The following is a 25,283-nucleotide window of genomic DNA, read 5'->3' as shown; positions in this document are numbered from 1 at the left end:
AATTTCAAACAAATGAATAACAATGGCAAATTTTGTCATCATCATCTTTTAATTTATTATTTATTTGATTTGTCAATTGTTTACAAGATAATAGGTATAAGTATAAACATAGTTATGAATACATGAAATGGATACATATAAGAAAAATAAAAGAAACAATAGGACAGGGACAATAGGCACATTGTTGCACTTATGCACGACCCCTACAGACCTCTTAGGAAAGGGGTGAGATCAATAGTAGAAAGTCTAAGGTTAAAGTTTTTGGGGTTTGGGGAAGAAACCACAGAGTCAGGTAGAGTATTCCAGACATTGACCGCTCTGTTATTGCTGAAGTCGTATTTCCTGCAATCAAGTTTGGTGCGGTTAACCTTGAGTTTGTATCTATTGTTTGCTCTTGTGTTGTTATGGTTGAAGCTGAAGTATTCATTGACAGGTAGGACATTGCAATGTATGATTTTATATACTATACTTAGATTGGACCGAAGGTGGTGTAGTTCTAGGTTTTCTAGGTCTAGAATTTCAACTCTGGTGGCATAAGGTATACTGCAACGAGTAGAGGAGTGGAGAACTCTTCTTGTGAAATATTTCTGGACTTTCTCAACTGTATTAATATCAGATACGTAATGCGGGTTCCAGACTGATGAGCTGTATTCGAGTATTGGTCTAGCAAATGTTTTGTATGCTCTGTGTGATATTATCAGAGAACAAAATGACCCCATAATCCCTCGCAGGGTGGGGTCTGGGCAACTGAATGGAGCTAGCAAAGTGTTTTAATGGCTGGATGCCCTTCCTGCCACCAATGAGGAGTTTTGTTCAGCAGATATATCCTCAGTATGCCCAGAAAGAGAGATATCTGCTTCTACCTAGGATCGAACTCACATCCTCCTGATTGTGAGGTGAGAGCTCTACTTCTAGGCCTCTCCACAATGGTAAAATTTGTGTGGTATTATTTTTGCAATGTTTGAATAGCACACAAGAAACGCCCCAGAATCCAGGCATATAACTGCATTCTCATGCTTTATTTAGGGAGGATTAGCTTCAATTAAAATTATTGAAGAATTATCGCTTGCTTTTATACCATGATACCACACAGCAAATAAAGAAGGAACTAAGCAATGCGCTGATTGTCAGTTACAGGAAGTTCTTGACTTGCAACCATTTAGTGACTGTTCAAAGTTACCATGACATAGAAAAAAAGTGATTTATGACCATTTTTCACTCATATGACCATTATAGCCTCCCCATGGTTACGTGATTTACATTTGGATACTTGACAACTGACTCACATTTATGATGGTTGCAGTGTCTTGGGGGTCACGTGATCCCCTTTTGCAAACTTGTGATGAGTACAATCAACGGGAAACCAGATTCACTTAATAACCATTTTGCTAACTTAATAATAACTGTGGCAAGAAGGGTCACAAAAAGGGGCAAACTCGGCTAACTGATGTCTCCCTTAGTGATGGAAATATTGGGCTCAATTGTGGTCATAAGTGGAGGACTATCCATAGTTCAGCATAGTCCTGTCCTGGGTGGCGAAGAAGTTAAGAAATGCCTAGTTTAGCCATAGACCATCTTTGTGAATTTAATATCAAATGATTTGGCTCAACCAAAAAGAATTATGTCAGGTTGTATGTGGTGTACTCTGGCTGTTTTCTTGCAGATGTTTCATTACCCCAACTAGTAACATTATCAGTGCTAGAAAGGAGTGAGGTTTGCTCTCTGTTTATGTACAGTGTTGTCAGTGTTCTTGGTTGTTCCTTGATTGGGCTGATATTCATTGTTTGATTGTCTGAGTTGATGGTGTCTCGACTGGGATAGTGTTTGTCACTTGATCGTTCATCTGCAATTACCCTGGCATTAATTGACAATTTGTTTATTTATTATTTGCATTCCACCACCACCCTTTATTATTTTTACAAACAACTCAGAGTGGCAAACCTATCCAACACACCTTCCTCCTCCTATTTTCCACACAACAACAACCCTGAGAAAGATTGGACTAAGAGAGAGTGAAGTCACCCAGCTGGCTTCCATGGCTAGAGCAGGACTAGAACTCACTACCTCCTGGCTTTTGCAGCTAAGGCAGGTTTAGAATTCGCTGTCTCCTGGTGATTGGCCCAGAGTTAACCAACTGGCTTTTGTGGCTAAGGTGGGACTTGAACTCACAATCTCTTACTTTCTAGCCTGGTACCTTAACCGCCAGACCAAAAAAATCATGATAATATATTTATTTCTTTGAGTACTTATTTGTTTAAGCTACGGTGGCACAGTGGTTAGAGTGCCTGAAATTTGCCAGTTCAAATCTCACCAGGCTCAAAGTTGACCCATTCTTCCATCCTTCCAACGTGGGTAAAATGAGGACTCAAATTGTTGGGGGCAATATGCTGACTCTGTAAACCGCTTAGAGGGGGCTGTAAAACATTGTGAAGTGGTATATAAGTCTAAGTGCTATTGCTATTATGTGGGCTGGAAGAATTGACATTCCTCATGGAGCCTTGCTTGTCAGAGATCTCACAGCATTCTGAAAATATCCTTTACATGAATTTCTCCTTGCTTGAAACAGCTCAATTTTGAAAAGTTAATCCGGTTTGCTGAATACAAAATCCATTAAACACACAAACACTTAAATCAGAATTACTGTATTTGCAGAAAGAGACTTGACACAGAAATGGTTTTTTTTTTTCCTCTTTCTAAGATTGTATCTGATTAATTCAAGAAATGGTGATTTAGGCAGATTTGATGAGCCTCAATCCTACCTTCTAAAGGAAAATCAAGTAACGTGGTCTCCTTGCTTCTCTCTCATTCTTCTCTTCTGCAGGGCAGCTGCTATGTGCCATCCGAAAACTGCAGGCAACACGCCCACAAGTGGCATAAAGACCTCTGCCTCCTGCTCCTTGGTGCCCACCGAGGACTTCACAGCTACTACGCTGCTGTCACAAAGGAGGTTCCCAATTTGCCACAGCTGAAGTTAGGTACATGGAGGGTTGGGAATTGAGAACACTACGCAGCATCTTCTTCTCACGCTAAGATCAACACCAGGACAGTTTCACTCTTCCACCAACTTGCCCGGGTCACATCTTTTTGCTCAGTGTCAGGCTGGTTCCCACTTGAACATTTAGGAAAGAAAGACCCTTGATTCCGTGTTTAAAGCGAAAGGATCGTTTTTACTAAAGTTAAGCGGTTGGAGAATAAGCAAAGCTGGATCTGAATATTCCCATTCAGAATCCGTGTTTTTTTTCCTCTTCCTTGGACCTACCCCTTGATCGATCCACCGGTGTCCAATGGTATTTGAATTAGGTGTTTTGGCATTTCTTTGGCATTTCATCTCGTGCCTTCGTCCTTGGTCAGAGAGTTTGCTCCGGACTGAAACCTCTGGTTGTTGTCATCCTGTCATCCCCACTCCTTCTTCCCTGTTCCTACTCCCCTACTACAATCAATCAGAATCAATCAGAATACAGCTGGAAGGGTTCTTGGAGGCCTTCTAGTCCACCCCCCCCCTGCTTAAGCAGAAGATCCTATACCATTTCAGACAAATGATTGTCCAATCTGTTCTTAAAAACCTTTGGTGTTGGATCTCCCATGATTTTTGAAGGCAAGCTGTTCCACTGGTTAATTGTCCTCAGTGTCAGGAAGTTTCTCCTTAATTCCAAGTTGCTTCTCTCCTCAATTAGTTTCCATCCATTGTTTCTTGTCCTGCCTTCTGGTGCTTTGGAAAATAAGTTCACTTATCCTCTTTCTTTGTGGCAGCCCCTCAAATATTGGAATACTGCTATCATGCCTCCCCCAGTCCTTCTTTTCTCTAGATGAGCCAAACCCAATTCCTGCAACTGTTCTTCATATGTTTTAGTCTCCAGGCCTTTAATCATCTTAGTTTCTCTTTGCACTTTTTCCAAAGTCTCAACATCTTTTTTTTTTTGTGGTGGGGTGACCATAACTGGATGCAGCATTCCAGGTGTGGCCTCACTAAGGCTTTATAAAGCGGTCCTAATACTTTGCATGATTTTGATTCTATGCCTGTTTATATAACCAAGGATTGCACTGGATTTTTTTGATTGCTGCCACACATTTAAATGATTGTCCACTAGGATTCCAAGTTCCCTTTCACAGTTACTGTTTTTGATCCAATTTGATCCAATATTGTTTTTGATTCAGAGGTGGTATTCAGCTGGTTCGGACCGGTTCTGGCGTACTAGTAGCAGAAATTTTGAGTAGTATGGAAAACTGGCAAATACCATCTCTGGCTTGCCCTACAATCCCACTCCCACCATTCCCTGTCTTATATTCCTGTCAGGGCTCCAAAAAATCCACCCTCATTCAAATCAAAAGTCTCTAGCCACATCTCAGAGAAAAGAAAATTGATTTATTAGAGGTTGCCATGTTGGCACATGGCTGGGTACAGCTGATACTAAATTACATTATACATTCCCCCTTGACCCTGGTCTTCCCCCCACCTCGTGGATATGACCTCCAATGGGACACATCCACCTCCAAGAGTCATCCATCATGCTCTCCAATAACCTTCTTATGCTCTGACAACTTTGGGCTACCGGGGTGATTATCTAGGCACTTCAAGAATGCCTTGTATTCCTCCACTCTCTTTTTCTGGCAGCTAAAAAGAGCAAAAGAGTATCTTTTTAGTTGACAATTCCTTGTTGTTTACCTCAGCTGATTCCCGTGGTAGAGCGGATTGCTGCACCTCAGCTGAGCTAAAGAAAACAGCTCAGGTCACCAGCACTGATACCGAGGGCAGTGTCTGAGTGCTATGTGTGCGTGCAAAGAGTGCATTAGGTCACGCCTGTGCAAAAAGCACGCGTGAGTGCACAAACCGTGCTCTCATAGAACCAGGAGGAAAATATTTGGAATCCTACCACTGGCCAGGTTTCCTTCCCAATCTTCTTCTCCTCCCCTGGCATTCTATGGCAAGATGCCAGCGAAGCAAAATATACTGAAGATGACAAACCCAACACTCAATTTCTTCCCTGGTTTAAAACCCATTCCTACTATTTTAATAATCTTAAATCCATTCCTACAATGCAAATCTCCATTTCATTTGTTGTCTTGGCTCAAGTCGCTTTATTGGCTGCAGTCAAAGGAGAATATTAGCTTTTCTATTTTATAAGGGTGCATTCGCCCTTGAAATATTACTTCATCATCCTTAGTTAATAAACCCTAATGCAGATATACTACAGGTAGAAGGTAAAGGTTCCCCTCGCACATACGTGCTAGTCAGTTCCGGCTCTAGGGGGCGATACTCATCTCCATTACAAAGCTGAAGAACCAGCACTGCCCGAAGACGTCTCCATGGTCATGTGGCTAGCATGATTAAACACCGAAGGCAGACAGAACGCTGTTCCCTTCCCACCAAAGTGGTCCCTATTTTTCTACTTGCATTTTTACATGCTTTCAAACTGCTAGGTTGGCAGAAGCTGGGACAAGTAACAGGAGCTCACTCCATTACATGGTGCTAGGGATTCGAACCACCGATCTGCCAACCTTTCTGATCGACAAGCTCAGCATCTTAGCCACTGAGCCACCACATCCCTATGCTACAGATAGTCCTTGACTAATGATCATTCATTTTGTGACAATTCCAAGTTATAACGATACGGAAAAAAGTGACTGATGACCATTTTTTCACATTTATGACCATCACGATCATGAATTCTAGGCCTCTGGTTCATATTTATGACGGTTGCAGCATCCCAGGGTTATGTGATCACCTTTTTGCAAAGTACTGGGGAAGTCAGATTTACTTAACAGCCCTGTTGCTCACTTAACAACTGCAGTGATTCACTTAACAACAGTGGCAAGAATGGTCCTAAAAATGAGGCAAAACTCACTTAACAACTGTCCTGCTTAGCAACAGAAATTTAATGCACACTTTTGGGCCTAAATCGAGGACTACCTCCCATCCCAGTACCTTATCTCCTTGTTTGTTTAATTCAGTTAATTGATTGGGAAAAATCTATTTTCAGTGTTTTGTTTTAATGAGATAATTGAATAAAACAATGTTGCATACAATTTCTTGACTGAGATTTTTTCCCCCAGAGGTTTATGTAATATCAGAGGGTGACTCATGACATGCCTGTTATTCCTGGAAAAATATAAGAGTCATATCTGACAGGTTTTTTTTCTTCTGCTATAATTTGATTTTTCTTAGCCCGCTTAGAAACAGGCATGTGTGTGTGTGTTTAAGTAAAGTAAACCATTGTTAACTGAAGTGGTTGTAGTGTGTCTTTCAAAGTGAATAATTGAATAAATTAAATTAAATCACTACCAAAGCTCTAAATTATTTATCCTGGAATGAATAGATAGTTGACATTTCTACATATCAAGACATCAGTATGATACCTGATATTGAGATTATAGATGTTAAGGAAGACGTTTTTATGTCTGCTCATTTTTGGGGGGGCACTTCTCAATTGCTTATAGGTAGAACCATACACAGAGGTAACGTATTACACAGAGGTAACCATACACAGAGGTAACATATTCATGTTCTTTCAAGTGTTCCTGTGAAAAATGACCTTCGATTCTACTCTTAATTATGCAGGGAGTTGGGCATTTCTCAAAAGCAACATTTTGACATCTTATTTGGCAATGGTTAAGAAGCTGTCAGAACTAAACCAAAGTATGTTATCTGAATATCAAGTATGTCATCTTTAGTGATTATATCTCCCTTTCTCTCTCTCTCTCTGGCCTCCTATGTTCTGATTTCGAAGCAGGAAATCCCCTCTTAAGGCGTGATGCTATTGCTTCGGTGTGTATTTTATAATCAAGTTTTAAAGTTTAAGCAAATGATAAAAATGAAGATCCTCAGAAACCGAGCTTGCTTTCTGCACTGTGCAGTTTCCCTGGGAACAACGTGGAAGCGGTTTGCCACTGAATTTTTTTTTCCCCTGAGATTTCTTTGTTGCTGACTAAATAAGTCAGAAACTCCTTAACCTTTTCTGATCAACCAAATGCATCTACTTTGCTGGTGGGGAAAAAAAAAAAAGAATGAATGCATTTCTAATTTGCACAATTTTTATCTACAAAGAATCTTATAGTTTCTCCGATTCCCCGATTGGCCTTTGACAAGATTTGACAATGATTTTCCTGTTTCTTGTGTCTTTGTTCAAGGTATATGCCTCACCTAATCAATTTTCCTATTCTTCCTTTTTTATTTTTAGAAGATCTTGTGGTGGAACAGACACTATCGCAACTTTCTGAAGACCTGCAGGTATTTCTCCAACACTGGGAAGTAGTGTTAACGTCAAATGCAAACATACAATAAGCTGTGTCCTATCAGTTTTAACACAAACTTTACAAGGGTTTATTTTTAGTGTGGTCCAATTTATTTCCTTTTATGAACCAGAAGTGTGTGGCAGCAGTTAAAAAAGCCAATTCAATGCTAGGTTGCATTAACATAGGGATAGAATAAAGATCGCCTGAAGTATTAGTACTGCTTTATAAAGCCTTAATAAGACCCCACTTAGAGTACTGCATCCAGTTTGGTCACCATATTATAAAAAAAGATATTGAGACTCTGGAAAGAATGAAGAAAAGGGTAACAAAGATTATCTGGCTGCTGCAGGCTAAAACATATAAAAATGGTTACAGTGATCGGATATGTCTAATCTAATGAAAAGGAGGACTAGGGGTGACATAATAGTAGTGTTCCAATATTTGAGGGACTCCTACAAAGATGAGGGGATCAAACTATTTTCCAAAGATCAAAAGGCAAGACAAGAAACAATGAATGGAAACTAACCAAGGAGAGAAGCAACATAGTACTAAGGAGAAATTTCCTAATGATGAGAACAATCAATCAATGGAACAGCTTGCCTCCAGAAGTTATGGATACTCCATCACTGGAAGTTTTTAAGAAGAGACTGGACAGCCATTGTCCAGTATGTTATAGGATTTCCTGCTTGAGCAGGATATTGGATTAGAGGACTTCCAAGGTTTCTTTCCAACTCTGTTATTCTTAAAGTTTGAATATTCCTGGGAAAGAGCTTAGAATATAGGAGGTCTGTTTGAATCTATTATACACCAATTTGACCCTGAACTTTTCTGTTGTTGTAGCTACAGGCCTTGTGAACAACCACGGAGGAAGTGTGGAGATGTTGAATAGCACATTTTTTTTCCCACCTTCCATAAATATTTTGCACCCGCCATGCCACCTAATTCACTCAATTAATCAGCAAAGCAATATTTTGGCTCGTGGCTGATTTTTCCCACAAATTCCTTTTAAAAAGGACTTTGTGAAAGTAGAAATATAGTAGCCTGGAAGTTTTCTATTATTCTTAGGACCCAATTTGGATAGTGTGACCAGCTTGGAAAGGTATTCTATAACATCTACGGTAGGCTTTAGAATTTGATGATGAGGGTGAAGATGATTGTTCATTCTTATTTTGTGATCACCATCATCATCTTCACCATTGTCTTCATTATGATCATCATCATCATTTTGTATAGGATTTTATATAACATACACGGGGGGGGGGGGATTCTACCGGTTCAGACTGGTTCTATAGAACTGGTTGTTATGATTGTGTGCAGTTTGGACAACTGGCAAATCATTCCCCTGGCTGGTCCCTCCCCTCTCCATCCAGGCCTCCCCTCTCCAACTAGTCAGTCCTTAGCGTGCCATGCATGCTCGACATTGCTGACTGCATCCTCTCGAACCAGTCACTCCTTAAGGTATTTTTTTCCTCCTCCCGACAATCAGCTGTTCCAATGATCAGCTGTGCTGGGATCTCCATTGCTGTCTTACAGCTTTGCCCAGGAGGCTTCCCTGAGTCCCAGGAGGCAAAAAGGGGCATGCGGGGGGGAGGGGGTGTTAAAAAATTTTGAATCCCACCCATGATTACATGAGACTGTGATGAGTATTCACCTACAAACATTACTCAAATATTTTCTCTGGATATAGTACCTTAATAATTTTTTCTCTCTCAAAAATGAAAAGACAGCAAAACATATGCTTGTCCTTATCCTTCATTCTATGAGCTTCACCGACGCATTTTGCAGAATAAGTAGGTGGTTCCTGGTGTGATCCTAGCTAATTAGGGAATCACAAAATGTTTTTAATGATACAACAGCAGCAAGAACAAATATATAGCTGTGATGACCATTGGTGCTTCCTGGATTGAAGATGTAGATCATTGGCTAATCTAAACGATCTTGTTTAAATAATAAAATTGTAGACAGAATTTAGAACAGAAGAGAAGTGGAAAGTACCTTGGATATCTTCTGGTCTAATGCTCTGCTCAAGCGGGAGACCCTATACCATTCCAGACAAATGGCTGTCTAATCTCTTTTAGAAGCAAAGTTTATTTTTTATTTAAAATCATATTTAATATACATGTAACCTTTGTATAAAACAATTAAAATTTATATCCCTGTTCATTACTTTGGTATTAATTCTCTATTCTTATCTTATTCTTATCTTGTTGATATACATAATATCTCTATTACTATAACATTTCTTCTTAATATGTTTAATTCTATTAACATATTTTCTATATTTCACTAATTTATTAGCTATTTCTAGCTTTCATATTTTTTTCTTTAGTCATCGATAAAATAGTTCCCATATCTTACAATGGTCAGTTTGCTCCTTCTCTTTAATTGCAAGTGTTAAACTATTCATTTCTGCACATTCTAATATTTTTCTGATCACATTTTCATCAGTAGGAATTTCGTTGCTTTTCTAATTTTGAGCATACAATTCTAGCTGCAGTTAATACATGAATAATCAAATGTACTTCCTCTTTATTATAAGTTTCAGGTAAGATCTCCAACAGGAATATTTTAGGTTTTAAGTCAATATGTTGTTGTATTATCTTTGTCACTAGCTGTTCTTGACGTTGTCTTTCATCCTTCTAGATGCTGAATAATTCAGAAGAGATAGCAGAGCAGATCAGCAAAGACCTTGGATGGCTCTGCTCCCACCTTCTAGCCACATGGACCCAATTTTTGGCAATTGTAACCCTACATCCTGACATCACAACATTCCTTGTACAAGAGCATCACACTCTAAGGGTAACCTTGCAGAACTCTGATGTGCCCAACTTAGAAGCAGAAAGTGATATGAAATCAGGTTGAAGTGTATGGTGTTAATTTTGAGCTATTATGGGATTGCTTTGTACATACAAACTTGAGAGTCAATTTCCTTTAGGTTTCTTACAAAGCCTTGCTCTTTCTGTTATTGGTAACTAAATTTTATTAAAATATTAATACATTATTATTCTTGATCAAACACATTGCTTAACAGAAATTGTTCTATTATTTCAATGCCAACTGGGAAAATTCAATAGTGCAAAGTTTAAAAGGGGTGACAACATTCATCAAATTAGTGTATTTATTTAAATAATGGACAGTGTGTTTATCCTTCGTAGCATCTATGTGGTTCATTTATTCAATATGGTTTTGAAGTCAAGTCAGGTTAAAGACTGATTCCGTCAGAATAATTTAGCTAAGTGGGTTTGTTTATTTATTTTTAATCAAAAAAAGACAGAGAGGCAAGTGACAACAACATTTGACTCTGATTCTAAGTGGATTAATTTCATGAGACAGGACAGCTTGCTTTGAAGATGATATGCATTGATATATGTTTCTCCGCTAGGTGAAGAGATTCTCGGAGGCCTTCTTTTATGCAGAGCATCAAAAATGTGCTGCAACAACTTTCCAGGAGAGCCTGTATGTAATTTTCACTGTCTTTTTACCATATCACATCTCTTCTTTCCCTTCCCCTTTCCCTTCCCCTCCCCCCTCCTCCTCCTCTTCCACCCCCATATTAAATATTAATGTTCTTTATTTTTTCTAAAGGAGAATTGTTGCAAGAGATTTTAAGAAACACAGAAGAGATCTTTTATGCTCTCTCAGCTTGGTTGCTTTCTTGCAGATATTTCATTACTCAATGATAATGATGTTGATGTTATCTAGTTTGGGTAATGTCTGTAAGAAAATAACCAAGCTCAGAGAGCACCAAGGATCCCTCATTTCTGTCCTGAGCTATAAATATTGTCCTTTATTGAAACAGAGAAGGCCCTGGTGACTTAATTTTGGTTTTGCATCTAGGGGAGAATAACTGGTTCGGGGCAAAGCTTCCACTGAATGTGTGAAGTTCTCCTCTTTCCATCTTCACTTCATGGCTGAGGGCAAACAAGGGAATGATGAGTGGTGAATGATGCCTTGAAGAGCTGTTGGACAGAGGGATCAAAGTGAGAGATACTATAGAGCAGGCTTGTCCAACCTTTCACCTTCCCTGGGCCACATTAGAAGATGAAAATCTGGTTTGGGCCGCACATAAAATAAAATAACAGTAACGATACCTGATCATCCAAAAAAACATAGAAAACATAGTTAACATATTAAATTTATTTGGAAATGAAGTTAGTGAGATGTTTGACATTGTTTCTCAGCCACCAATGCATCCGTATTTGCTTCGATGGAACTTGTTGCAATTCTCACTGAGTGCTCAAGGTGCTCATCAGATATTTTGGCTCTGACGGCGCCCGCCTTTTCTGTTGCTGCTTGGCATGGCGCTCGCCTCGCCCCGCCTCGCGCCTGCCTCTCCTCCTCCTCCTCACTGGCTTGTCCTCTTGCACGAAGGTTGGGGCGGGCACTGGGCCGCATTACGAGCCGACCTGGGCTGCATGCGGCCCGCGGGCATGGGTTGGACAAGCCTGCTATAGAGACTTGTATTTCTTTTCTCGATGGCTTTCTCTTGAGATAGTCACCACCAAGCTCCACATTCTATAATATAAGATTCATTGATTGTTTAATGGGACACGTGAGGAAATTTTGGAAACTTTTGCACAATTGGTACCTATTTGGTCTGATTTAATAAGAATAAACTGAAGAAGGGACACAGCGAAGGTTTAAGAGAAGCTCCTTATAGCTGAACCTGAAATGTTCTACAATTTGGGGTAGACATTATTTAAACATTGCTCTGAAACCCTACCTTAGACCAGGACTGTCAAACTCCCATCCCATGGACCAGATCCATCATATACTGGCCATGCCCATGCCTGGTTTAGCAAAGGGGCAAAAAGTCCTGATACATCACATAATGCCACGGTGATGATGTGAGTTTGACACCCCTGCCTTAGATGTAATATTTAAAGAACAAAAACAAGTGAAAAATCATTTTAATCTACATTTCATCCCCCCTCCAAAAATACTAAACATAATGCTTAGCCAGCCCAAATATTAGTTATCTCTGCTTTAAATTAAGCTATTGATACCAGGCAATAAGAATAGAGGACCACACATTAAATGCCAGTTAGGCTGATTTATTGTGCATGCCAAGAATTTGGTCAACTAAAAGTCAGCACTAAATTTGAGCTAGGTAAGGGTCAACGGAATTAAAGAGAGGTTGGACCATTTGTGGGAACATAATAACTCTAGGTTGACTGTCTATGGAGATTCTCAGTCATCCAAGTCATGGTTGTCCCAAAGATGCTTTTTTCAAGAGGCAACTGGACTTTCTGGTTTTCCTTTGAAGACGTTTCACTTCTCATCCCAGAACCTTCTTCAGCTCTGACTGGATGTTGGAGAATGGAAGGATTTATACTCCTTGCAGACTGCTGATCATTTGCACTCTTTTAGAAAGTCATTGAGGCCACTTGGGGGTTTATCTGTGTCGTCAGGGTCACCTGAGTAGTGCAAATAAGTATGGAGACTTCTTGGAACTGTTGAAAGGACTGTAGACTGGAGATAGATGATGTCACATCCCTCCCCCCTCTCTGTTGAGAGATATGGTATATGCAGTATATGCAGTATAATGGTCAGATCTGTACATAGGGGAAACAAAACAACCACTTCATAAAGGCATGGCATAACATGGGAGAACAAACCCATCAGGACTAGATTCAGAAGTCCATCTGCATTTAAAAGGCAAATCCCACTCTTTTGAAGACAGCAAAGCCCACATTTTGGATACAGAGAGCTGCTGGTCAAAGAGGCCATCTATGTCAAAACTGAACAGCTCTCTCTCAAAAGAGGGGAAGGAATATAACATCATCTATCTCCAGTCTACAACACAGTCATTTCAACAGTCCTAAGAAGACTCCATATCCATTACCACCACTCAGGTGACACTGAGGACAGAGACAAACCCCCAAGTGGCCTCAACAACTCTCTAAAAGAATGGAAACGACCAGCTTTGTCTGCAAAGAGGACAAATCCTTCCATTCCCCACTATCCAGGCAGAGCTGAAGAAGTTTCTTGGATGAGAAGCAAATTGTCTTCAAAGAAAATCCAGTTGCCTCTTGGAAAACGACCTTTGGGACACTCTAGGCTGATTCTTCTCTTGATTCCACCACAGACTTTGCCTGTTCTTCTCCTACAATTGGTTCCTAAATTATGTGCATTCCATGGAAAAGGTGGCAGAGCTTCCACTGAAAGTGTGAAGTCCTTTTTTTTCATCTCATTACTTCATCCCTGTTACTCTCTACTCATTTCTTAACTTCCAATAGAACTGTCATCTTCAGAAACAATTAACTATGGGATTATTGATTATTAATAGGTGAAGAGGGAAATATTCCTCTCCCCAAAATAGAAGGAACAAAAAACTGATGACGATGAAAAGCTACATTTTGATTTTCTCCATCTCCTTCCCAACAGCATCCAGCATCACAACCAGATTTCAACCGAAGTTCGATATTCTGAGTATTTGACCCGCATGCCACCTCTTCCTGTAGAATGCCTGGACATTGATGGAGACTGGAGCACGCTACCTATTATCTTTGAGGACCGATATGTTGATTTCCCTTATCAAGGTGAGCAGGGGTAGGAATTCCTTTTCATTTCTGGGAGCTTTCACTGTTAAAATGAATGAACAGAATGAACCGTTTTGATCTGTGAAATGCTGCAGTTACTTAAGAACTGCTATTTGTGAGACTGAATTGTCAAGCCACGTGTACAAGAAAGCCAATTGTGTGAGAGAGAGATGGAGAGTCGGTCTGACGGTCAGAAGACATGATGAAAATTCTTTAGTTTCACAACATATAAACAGATTTAGCCATAGTTTCAATTGGGAAAAATATGACCATCCTAGACCAGGCCAAGTCCAAAAAATGCCAGGGAACTTCTAGAAGCCTAGCACTCTAACAAATCAGCCATCAATAGACCCATGGACATTAGCAACATCTATAGACTATGCAAAAGAGGCAGTCAAGCAGCCCAAAAGAAAACAAAAAGACTTCAGCACCTATCCACCAGGACTCAGCAGCTAGATCAACATAGTTGAATTCCAAGGTTAACTTCAGAGCAACATATCAAATAAGCAATTCTCCAGTCAAGAAACTGCCAACATCAAACAGCGCAACAAAATAATCTCTAAGACCTCCCCACACCCACATAGACAAGCAAGTCACCAGGATATAAACTGACAAACAGCACTCCTTACTAGCATTGATGATGTTACCTAGTTTGGGTAATGAAACATCTGCAAGAAAACAAGCAAACTCAGAGAGCACCAGAAACCCCTCATTTCAGTCCTGAGCTACAAATATATTTGTACTGATGGAGAAATGTGCTTGGTTCTACCTGTCTATAGGGAATGTCAGGCTGCTTGATCTCTAATAAAACTGTACTTTTCTCAACAAATGGAGCCAAGAATCGTTTCTGTTTAGAGATTTAACTTGTGGGCAGCCTGATAGTTAGTCAGAGCTGAGAATTGCACACCAAGATCCCTCTCTTCTATTCCCCACCCTTAACTGCCTCTTGCTGTCCAACCCACTGTAACCAATCAAATCCATGTGAGGCATTTTCATAATGGTACGAGGCTCCCTCCTCCTTCCAGCTTGATGGCCTTGAGGCAGCTTCTCAAGGAGGTGCCGTCTTTACTTTCGCTTCCCCAAGCATCCTACTCTCCATCCCTCCTGCCCCACAGTTCACGACAAAGCACAGCAAGCGTAAGGCAACAGCTGACAGGGAATCTTGTGTATGATTACAAAGGAAAAACACTGCCCAAAGGAAGCAAGGAGATTTTCGGTCATCCTAGACATGGAACCGTGGATTTTTGTCACAGGAAAGCAGATTCTAAGTTAATACTGGGAAGAATTTTTTTCTTTTTTAAGAGTGAGAGATGCTCAACAGTGGAAGCAATTATCCAGATCCTATTCCCCGGATATGTTTATGGGAACGCTATACGACCATCTGTCAAGGATGCTTTCTTTTGTATTCCTGCACTATGATTTTAGGTGCAATTATAGTTTGGTTTTTTTTTTGTGTGTGTGCAATTATGGTTTATGTGCAATTACACTATTCCACTCGGGAAAAGAAGCAATATTTAGTTCAAAGTCAACAGGGCCTGGAATAGGATCTAGTTTTTTATGCCTGAGGTTGTTTTTTGGGGGGTGGGTGGGTTTACATCTCCAAATTTCATTTAATTAAAGATAGTTGTACAAAGAGTGAGAAAAATGTCAGAGGGACGGACGGATGGACAGACAGACAGATGGAAAAGACAGAGGGGGAGAGAGAGAGACAGAGAGGGAGAGGGAGGGAGGGAGGGAGGGGGATAGAGAGAGGGAGGGGGGGAGGGAGGGAGGGAGGGAGGGAGAGAGAGAGAGAGAGAGAGAGAGAGAGAGAGAGATATGTTGTACAGGGACCAGTAACGTTCATGAACTGGAATTGCCTTCTATGAAACTGTTAGGACTGTAACTGTATTCTTGCACAGCCATGCTTGCAAAACTCAACAGCTGGCAGTCTCTTTATTGACTGTGGTATCCTTGTACATCTCAGGAATTCCTTCTGAAGCTGATCCTTTCCCTATTCTTCCCCAACCTTCCTTGAGTTGGTGCAAAACAGTATAGGCATATTATCTTCTGTCCATGGCTGAGCTAATCTGATCATGTCCTCTTTCTGTAATTTGTAAGGAAGGGGTTCACAAACTTGCATCTACCTTTTAATTTGAGGAAAGTGCCTTTGGACGCACAACCTCTTGCTCATTCACAGTGGGGTAGGGGTCTCCTTGGAACTTTTTTATACCTCCTAGGAATGATCTGATGATCCACAAAACATTGCGAAGGAGACATGAACAAAGTTTCATGGCCAGTTCACTTGATCAAGTGGCAGAAATGAGTCCATCTCCTGAGTCCTGCTTCAGTGAGCACATGCAGATGTTTGATCTTTTTTTTCAAAGAGAAACAGGACAAATTAAAGAAGGCTTAGCCGTCTTGCAGAACACTGAAGAAGGCTTAGCATGTATGTAAGCCAAGGAAAAAGAAGCTAAAATACAACTCATACCAGTTCAAGCTTGCACGGCTCACAACGAGGGGAATTGTGAGTTGCAGTTCACAGTTTTTGTATGCCAACATGGCAGTGAATGGTCCTTGGGGCTATCTGAGCTTGCTTGTTTTCTTGCAGGAGTTTCATTACCAAACTAGATAACATCATCAGTGCTAGTAGGAAGTGGGATTTGCTCTCAGTTTGCATTCTAGTATATTGCTCTGCCAGTGTTGGTGGGAGTGGTTATAGGGGTTCTTTGGTTGGGCTGTTTACTGTTAGCTTGTTTGGCAGTTCCTTGATCTGGGTATTTTTTGCTTCTTGATTGATGGTCTGGTGTTAATCTTGGAGTTAATCTATGCTCATTTGACATTGATTGCTGAAGTACATTTGGACATGTGAATGTCAGACCCAAAAATCACTAGACTGAGAAAGGTGGTCATCTAAATTCGAATGTCAGGGTTCCGAGTAATACACCCATTGAAAACAGAACTCTGAGGCAGTAGGCTTCTTAAAGAACATGTTTATTGGATACATCATATTGGCACAGCCAGTGAAAACCAACTCTAAGAGCTTTCACTAATTAAAACAGTAAAAAAAAAAACCCTCTTAGGTGTCACCAGTCACTTTGTCCAATGAAGAGGGATGACAGGCTCCTCTCCTCCTTCAACAGCCACCTGTTATGATGACCTTGGTTCCCAAGGGAAAATTTTTGGTTTTGACTGTAGCTGAGCTATCTACTTCTCCCCTCCCTTCCCCCTCTCAGGCTTCATGGCAACTATGAGGCAGCACAAGATGGCTTCAGCCAGGTTTGCTTCAGAGTTGACACATCTTTATAGTAATCTCATTTGGGCTTGGTATTAAGATTTTCTCTGTCGCTGTCATATTATGGGTGCCTAATGGTTCCATTTTTCTTTCCTTTTCAGTTCAGTTAGACATTTTGTCAAACTACATGATTTCTGCAGTGGACAATTCACAAGTGGACCTTGACAGAAATGAAGAACGTTCCTCAAACAATATTGCTTTAGCAAAGGAGGACAGCATTCCTTTTGTTATTCATACTGATAGGATAAATAGAAATTTGATGTTTCCTTTTGGCTATTCAAAAGGTGACTCCTGTACAGGCAAGAATTTCAAGGTTCAGTCCATGACTCAGGTATATACAATGAATGGCAATATCCAGCCCTACATCACTCAGAAAGACCTGGAAAGCAATGCTATATCTAGCTTGCCATCAGATCTCCTGAAAGATCCTTCAAAAAACTTTAAGGGACCAATGAGTTTTACAGAAAACCACAATAGGCTCGCCACAGAGGTGCCATATTTGGATATGGACCCAGTGTTTAAGACCGCTCACCAGAATCAATCAATGCTTGTTATGAATGTTCAGTGTGACGCTGGCAATTGTGAACCTCCTAAACACATGGATGGGATTTGTTTGAGCCAAGCATCTCAAAGGGATTGTTGTAAATCTACTCTTGCTTCTGACAAACCAGTGTTCACTGAGACACTGGTAGATCAATGTAGTAAAACTCAGAGGGCATTTGGCCTGACTCATAATTTCGACTCCATTCCAACAAACCCCAAAACAGTTGTTGAAGAGTTAAAGTCACCTCTGAAGCAGCATAACATGAAAAAGCATGAAGAGGTCTCAACCTCAGGGGTTATGAAGAGATCTTCATCCATAATTTCAGACTCGGGAATCGAAAGCGAACCCAGTTCGGTGGCCTGGTCTGACGCAAAGAGCAAAGCTTTGGAGTTGCCTGGAGATCGAGAGATCCTTCACCAGCTTGTCAAAAGGCATGCAGCCCACCGGAATTCCCTAGAAGGCGGACACACAGAAAGCAATACCAGCCTGCCTAATGGCATACAAGCCTCCCTTACATCTATCAGCTCCTTGCCTTATGAGGAAGAAGAAAGAGAAGTGGAGCCCAACAAGTTGACCAAATCAATCTCTGCTCCTCAGATCAGCAGTCCTGAGGAACCTGCGGAAGTCATGGATACATCCGAACCTGACCAAAACATCTCAGGTGGGCAGTATGTGGAAATAGGAAATGCCAGAATGGTCTCAGTGGGAAATATTTCTGCCTGCCGAGATGGAAGACCTCAGCTGCCCAGTGCTTTGATGGAACACCCCAAATCTGATTCTAATACTGCTCACTTACAAAGAAGTGTTAATAGCTTCCCTGAGAATGACTGTAATTTGGAGGCCACAGGGGGACCACTACCTCAGGTGGAATACCAGTTGCCAGAGGGAAGAGAAGATCACTGTTTAGAAACAGCCAATAATTATTTGGATATGAATGCTTCTAATCTGGATGTCTACCATGAAGATGCAAACTTGAGCCATGACCACAATTTGCATGCCACAGATGTTTATGCCTTCTCCCACTGTGAAAACGAGATGATGGAATTTTGCTACACCAATCCAGACTCAACGGACTTGGCCTATGAATTGAACTTCACCAAGGGGAACTCTCCCCGCTCTTTGGTCAGCAGCAACACTGTAACCTGTGGTAGAGAAGTCACACATTTACAGAAAGTTGAGCTGGACAACCGATCCGAGTGTGGCTCATGCAACATTGAGCTGGAAAAAAGAGATCTCAAGATCGTAGCAAATAGCACGGGGTTTCATTCTGCGGTGCCAGAGACCTTGGCACTTGAGAGTAAGAAGGCCATGGAGATAGTTAATTTATCTGTTTCTTGCACGGCTACCTGTCTGCCCTTTTCTTCGGTTCTCAAAGAGACACCTCCACTGACTGTCTTGTCGTCCAAGCAGGTCACTTCTCCTATCACTCACCAACCAGTAGGGTCCTTTGGGGTCATCTCTTGTGAATCTAGTAAAGTGGGAGAAGAAGACAATGAACAAATGCTCAAGTAAGGATTGACTTTAAAAAAAAGTTTTATGAAAGTGTTGATATGCTGAACATTTGCACAGTAAAGATCCTGAGGTGGTAAAGATGATACAGAATGTAAACATGTAGTATCTTCCTTCCTTCCTTCCTTCCTTCCTTCCTTCCTTCCTTCCTTCCTTCCTTCCTTCCTCCCTTCTGTGCTAACTTTCTACACTTCCTTCCTTCTTCCCTCCCTCCCTCCCTCCTCTTGTTGAAAAAAAAATGATAGGAAAAGTCAAGTATTATTTTGTGATGGTTTTATAGAAACATTGCACCTGGTTGTGAAACACAGGGAAAAAAATCCTTTAACCTTGAGACTATCAAGGCATATATTCCATAGGAATATATGTTTGATAAAAATATTGACATGCTGAACATTTGCACAGTAACAGATCTAAAGATGATATCAAATGTAAACATATAGTACCCCTTTTCCTTCCTTTTTCTCTCACGTCTCCTTCCTTCCTTCCTTCCTTCCTTCCTTCCTTCCTTCCTTCCTCCCTCCCTCCCTCCCTCCCTCCCTCCCTCCCTCCTCTTGTTGAAAAAAAATGGTAGGAAAAGTCTATTTCCTAAATTCTAATCCTCAAGTATTATTTTGCAATGGTTTTATAGAAACATTGAGCTTGGTTGTGAAACACATTAAAAAAATCTTTAACCATGAGATCATCAAGCATGTTATTTTTCCATAGGATCCATGTGAATAGGAATGCAACATATAGGTGGTGCCCCTTTAGAAGCTTCTTAGCAGCATCAGTGGGTACATCACTACACCCTTGTGCCTCTCATTCATCTTTTGTGGTTTTTCCAGGGTTCTCTGCAGTGTATCCTTCCTAAATGTAGTGGGGTTCCTTTATATAACTTGCCTCCATTTATCATAGACAAGAGCAGAAATAAGCTGTGTTTCTTGACATTGCTGAATTGATATGGCACATAAATGTGGGAATTTAAGGAATGCTGTTTGCACTCAGATTTGAACAACTAAATCAGTCCTGCTTCTCCGCCACTGAGATATCCATCGTAATTAACCAAATGGTCGAAGTAGTTACATCCTACCGATTGTTCAGCCTGTGATTTATTGGTGTATTCTCCAGTTTCTATCAGGCCAAAGAAACGTTTAAAAAGGAACTGAAGATTGAAGGATTTCTGTACAGTGACTTATCCATACTAGCTTCTGATATCCCATATTTTCCACCAGAGGAAGAGGAAGAAAATTTGGAAGATGGGATTCACCTTGTGATCTGTGTCCATGGCCTAGATGGTAAGGCAAAAGACCACCCGACACACACAGACACACGCAAACATGTGTGTGTGTGTGTGTTAGAGGGAGGGAGGCAGAGAGAGAAAGAGAGGGAGGGAGAGAGAGAAAGAGAGATGTTCATACTGCTTCCCTCCCAAGTCCTTTGCTTCTATTGGGGCACATCAGGCAGAAGGTCAGGACCATGCATATGGTCAGGATCATATGTTAAGTTGCAGTTCAGACAATTTATTACTCAACCCTACACACAAGAATCTAGTTAAGTAAAGTTCAGTATTAAACTGGCACCAGATAAGGGACGATAGAATTCAACATGAGTTCGATTCAGACCATTTATGGGAACATAACGACTTAATGCCACCCACCAACTCTGCCTTGTTGTTCTCTACATCTGGCCCTTCATGTGCAAGCTGACCCTGTGCTATTTGAGCATGCCCGTAACATTTCACACATAGTCCACTGCAGTTCAAAAATTGGTAAATCCTGTTCCTTTAATTCCTGAGGAGCGGGGAGAGGTTCCTTGTAGTCAATTTTCATCTCCTGGCAACTGTGTGGACAAATCCCTTGCAGCGTTTTTGGTATGGTTTTCCAAATGGTGTGTCATTGCCTCCTTCCTAGGGGAGGAGTGGGAGGGAGAGAGACCCAGAGAAGGAGAGGGAGAGGGAGGGAGGGAGGGAGAGAGAGAGAGAGAGAGAGCTTGCTTTAACACCAAACTGCCTCTCCATTTCCTTCATAAGGATGAACTACTAGATATACAATAAATAGAGCAACCATTCCACCCTGCATGGTAAGGATTCCAATCTTGACTACATAGAGCAAGGGTCTTCAGACTTGAAAAGACTTCTGGAAGTTGAAGGCCACAAGCCTTAAAGCTGTCAAGTTTGAAGACCCCTGACACAGAGGGACACAAAGGTGTATCCAAAGGATAGTTGGATCAAAATCTTTACTTTTTTGGTTTTCCAGGTAACAGTGCAGATCTTCGGCTGGTAAAAACTTTCATTGAATTGGGTCTCCCTGGAGGGAAACTGGACTTCCTAATGTCAGAACGGAACCAGGTATTTGATTCATCCTTCAGTGGTTTGTTTGAAAAATTGATGTCTGCATTTCCATCTTATAAAGAAGGGTTTTGTATGGGTGAAAAGTGGAATTGAATGGACATTGCCACAAAAGTCACAAATTACTTCTGCAAAAGCAAAATATTAGTATGGTATTAGTTTCCATTTTGAAACATTTCACATTTGTTATTCCTTCATTTCTGTTGGACTGTTTTGGGGATGTCTTCAATATATTTGCATTAATAACATTACTGTCATTTCACAAGCATTTTCTCCTTCCTAATTCTTTGACTAAGTGCTTTTTATTGCTTTTTGTTAACACGGCAGTAGCAACATAATTTATTTCATGAGCTATTCTTAATAAGCAGCACCGTCTACCAAGAATATTCCATTTCTTTCATACAATTTTGAAGAACAAGATTCTGGTTTCACTAAAGAATTTTAAAATGCTCCAAAATAATGTACCTTTGAGAGCAATCAGAACCAGCTCTATTTTTTTTTTACCTCTCCAAACACTAAAAAAGAAACAAAATTATATTTTCTTCACAGATACTAAAGTGGTCTATGAAAATATACCTATTCATATCCATTTGTAACTCATGTGATTTGTTTTATAATTAAACAGATATGTGATGTCATCATCTCTCATTAACTCCCAAGAATTTATAAAGTTATAACTCAGAAATTTCTCCTTAGTTCTAGATTGCTTCTCTCCTTGATTAATTTCCACCCATTGCTTCTTATTGTGAGAGTAGCTCGTGATGCTGTCACTTGGAAAAGTCTTATCACATGTGACATAATAGAGACCATTCTCACCCACATCTAAAGGAAGTCAGCATATTCTTACCATAAGAAACTTTAGTTTATTTTATGATGCGTGCATTTGTGGGCTGCTTACTCCCATTGATTTTTAAAGGGTTAACCTAAATGGTGGTTCTCACATCAGATACACTATGGAAGGTTTTTTAACTGATTTTTGAATGTTACCAAGTCCAAGGTTATTAAGGACTGGAGGCTAAAGTGAACAAAGAACGGTTGTGAGAACTGGGTGTGTCTAGTGTTATAGTGCGGTGGAGGAACGAGGCTAAACCAGAGTGCAATGTAAAAGGCTTTATTGCAATGAATAAAGGGTTGCCGCGTCTGCCTTCTCACTAGACAGACTAGCTGGCGGCAATGGAGCTGGCACTGCTCGACAGCCGTCTTTTATAGCCGGCTGTCAAACGGTGCCAGCCAATGGAAGCGGCTGGTGCTCCCGCTCAAACAGCGGACCTGGTTGGGGACTCCAACCAGTTCCAAAGACATAACACTCCTTTCCCCCAGCTGGGAGCATGCGTAGTCCTTCAGGTAACTTGGTTGTCTGCGCTGGCGGCCAGAACGTCGCAAACCGGGCAAGCTGCTGGATGGCGTCAAGTCCTTGCCCCCAGGCATCATCTCGGAGGTTGTTGGGAAGTGGGTTCGGTCTGGTGTGGTGCTCTGTGAATTAGGTAAGTCTCCGTGTTCGGGCTGACCTTGGGGAGTCGCTTGGTCCGGCTGGCAGGCTGGTTTGCTTGGCTGATGGCTCGGTGTCCCTTGTTGACAGCTCGGACCCTCCAGCAAAGTCTCCTGGTCGATGGGGTAGCTCGGATTATGCAGGGAGCTCCCGACTGGGTAGGCTGGTACCGGCAGGGAGTCCTCGGTGCTAGGAGGTTGGGTTGGGTTGGGTTGGTATCAGTTGTGCTTCTCCATCGCCTTCGGAGCTGGTCCACGTGTCTACGCCACAGGCGTCCATCTTCCAGGAGGACCCTGTAGGATCTAGGACCTGTGACTGACACAACTTGACCTGGTACCCACAGAGGATCCCCTGCATAATTCCTGGCGTACACCAGGTCGTGCAAGGCAAAGTCCCTGACCAAACTGTCAGATCCTAAAGGGGTGTCTGGGCAGTAGTGGGGGTGCAACCTGTCCAGGGTGGTCCTAAGGCGTCTCCCCATCAAGAGTTTGGCAGGGGATTTATTTGTAGCGGTGCATGGCATCGAAAGCTGGCTCAGGAGGTAACGTGACAGTTTGGAATGCCAGTTTTCCTGGCCAAACCTGGCAAGTGCCTCTTTCGCTGACCTGACTGCCCTCTCAGCCATTCCGTTGCTAGTGGGGTAAAAGGGGGCTGTAAGGATGTGTCTGATGCCCAAGTTGGCAACGTACATGCTAAACTCACATGACGTGAACTGGGGGCCATTGTCAGACACCAGCGTGTCAGGGAGCCCATGGGTAACGAAGAAACGGGTCAGAGCCTTAACGATTGCTTGAGTGGTTGTCGAGGGTAGTAGGGCCAAGTCTATCCACTTGGAATAAGAGTCTACTACAACCAAGAAGGTCCTGCCATGTACTGGTCCAGCCAGGTCGATGTGCAGGCGAGACCAAGGGCCACTAGCACTCTCCCACTTGGTAGGCGTGGCTGCTGGTGGGGCAGCCCTGGTTTCTTGGCAAGGTTGGCATGAGCTTACCCAGTTGGAGATTTGGGCATCCATGCCGGGCCACCATACGTAGCTGCGGGCCAGAGCCTTCATCCTTACGATGCCCGGGTGGCCCTCGTGAAGTACTTTCAGGATGGGTACACGAAGAGTGGCTGGAATGACTACCCTTGTCCCCCACAGCAGACATCCTTGTAGTTTCGACAATTCTTGCTTACAGGTTTTGAAAGGAGCAAAGTCAGTGGTGTATTGTGTTTCCGGCCACCCCCTTCCCACCCAGTCCATAACTTGGGCAATTATTCTGTCTTTTTTTGAGTGCGCAGCAATGTCCTCGGCTGTAACCGGCAATTTAAGTTCGTTAACTTCAAAAATGGCATGAACAGGTGCTGGGTCTTTGACTGGGACTGGTAGGGGGCAGCGACTAAGGGCATCGGCGTGACTCAAGTTTTTTCCAGGGCGATGCACCAACTTGAATGAATAAGCGGCCAGGAACAAAGTCCACCTGGTCATTCTAGGTGATAGTACCTGTGAGGTTTGCTTATCCCCTGATAACAGCCCCAGGATTGGTTAGTGGTCAGTTATAAGTTCAAAATGGTGTCCAAACAAAAATTCATGAAACTTTTTTACTGCAGCTACTGCAGCCAAGGCCTCCTTATCAATTTGGCTGTAGTTCCTTTCTGTAGTAGAGAAAGTCCTAGAGAAGAAAGCGATTGGTGCCTCGGAACCGTTGGGAAGCCTGTGGCTCAGAACAGCCCCAATCCCAAAGGGGGATGCATCAGCAGCTAGGACCAGGGGAAGTCTTTGATCAAATTGGATTAAAACTGCATCAGATGTGAGTAAGGATTTGACTGACTTGAAGGCATGGGCTTCCTTGGGTCCCCAATGCCAGGGGGATTCTTTGTCTAACAGTCTGTGTAAGGGTTCAGCAACAGACGCTTTGTGCGGGAGAAATGAGGCGTAAAAGTTTAGTAGCCCCAGAAAGGCTTGGAGCTCCGTCTTGTTAGTTGGTGTAGGCCCCTCATGGATAGCCTTTACTTTGGATTCGACTGGGTGAATGCCAGAGGCATCTATCCTATACCCTAGAAAGTCCACTTGTCTAGTGGCGATGGCGCACTTCTCCCTTTTAAGTTTGAGGCCATGCTGCCTAAACTTCTCTAGGACTGCTCTGACTCTCTGTATGAGCTGGGGTCTGTCAATTGCTGAGACTAAAATGTCATTGAAGTAAGGGACAACCCCTGGGAGACCTTGGAGGATCCTTTCCATGTGGGATTGGAATATACCCGGGGCTACAATTACGCCGAACTGGAGGCGTTTGCACTTGAATGCCCCTCTATGTGTGACTATGGTTTGTAACTCAGCTGTCTGATCGTCCACAGGAAACTGCTGGTATGCCTGGGACATATCTAATTTG

At 41.9% G+C, this 25,283-nt stretch overlaps 1 protein-coding gene across 1 annotated transcript in view; it reads left to right on the top strand.

Moving 5' to 3' along the window:
* FAM135B (family with sequence similarity 135 member B) overlaps window positions 1-25,283 on the top strand; it is a 173,861-nt gene that overhangs the window by 132,387 nt on the left and 16,191 nt on the right. Inside the window, exons 8-15 of the mRNA XM_087931751.1 lie at window positions 2,822-2,975; window positions 7,176-7,225; window positions 9,874-10,029; window positions 10,613-10,686; window positions 13,618-13,772; window positions 17,148-19,098; window positions 20,207-20,373; window positions 21,334-21,425. Of these exons, the coding sequence (XP_087787877.1) occupies window positions 2,822-2,975; window positions 7,176-7,225; window positions 9,874-10,029; window positions 10,613-10,686; window positions 13,618-13,772; window positions 17,148-19,098; window positions 20,207-20,373; window positions 21,334-21,425 (2,799 nt within the window). The remainder of the gene's footprint in view (window positions 1-2,821; window positions 2,976-7,175; window positions 7,226-9,873; window positions 10,030-10,612; window positions 10,687-13,617; window positions 13,773-17,147; window positions 19,099-20,206; window positions 20,374-21,333; window positions 21,426-25,283) is intronic.

The sequence above is a fragment of the Pseudonaja textilis genome, chromosome 3, assembly GCF_049901715.1.
Source record: "Pseudonaja textilis isolate UNSWEBS1 chromosome 3, rPseTex1.2, whole genome shotgun sequence".
Classification (NCBI taxonomy): domain Eukaryota; kingdom Metazoa; phylum Chordata; class Lepidosauria; order Squamata; family Elapidae; genus Pseudonaja; species Pseudonaja textilis.
Note: the sequence above shows the minus strand (reverse complement) of the source record. Positions and strands in the feature narration are given on the sequence as shown.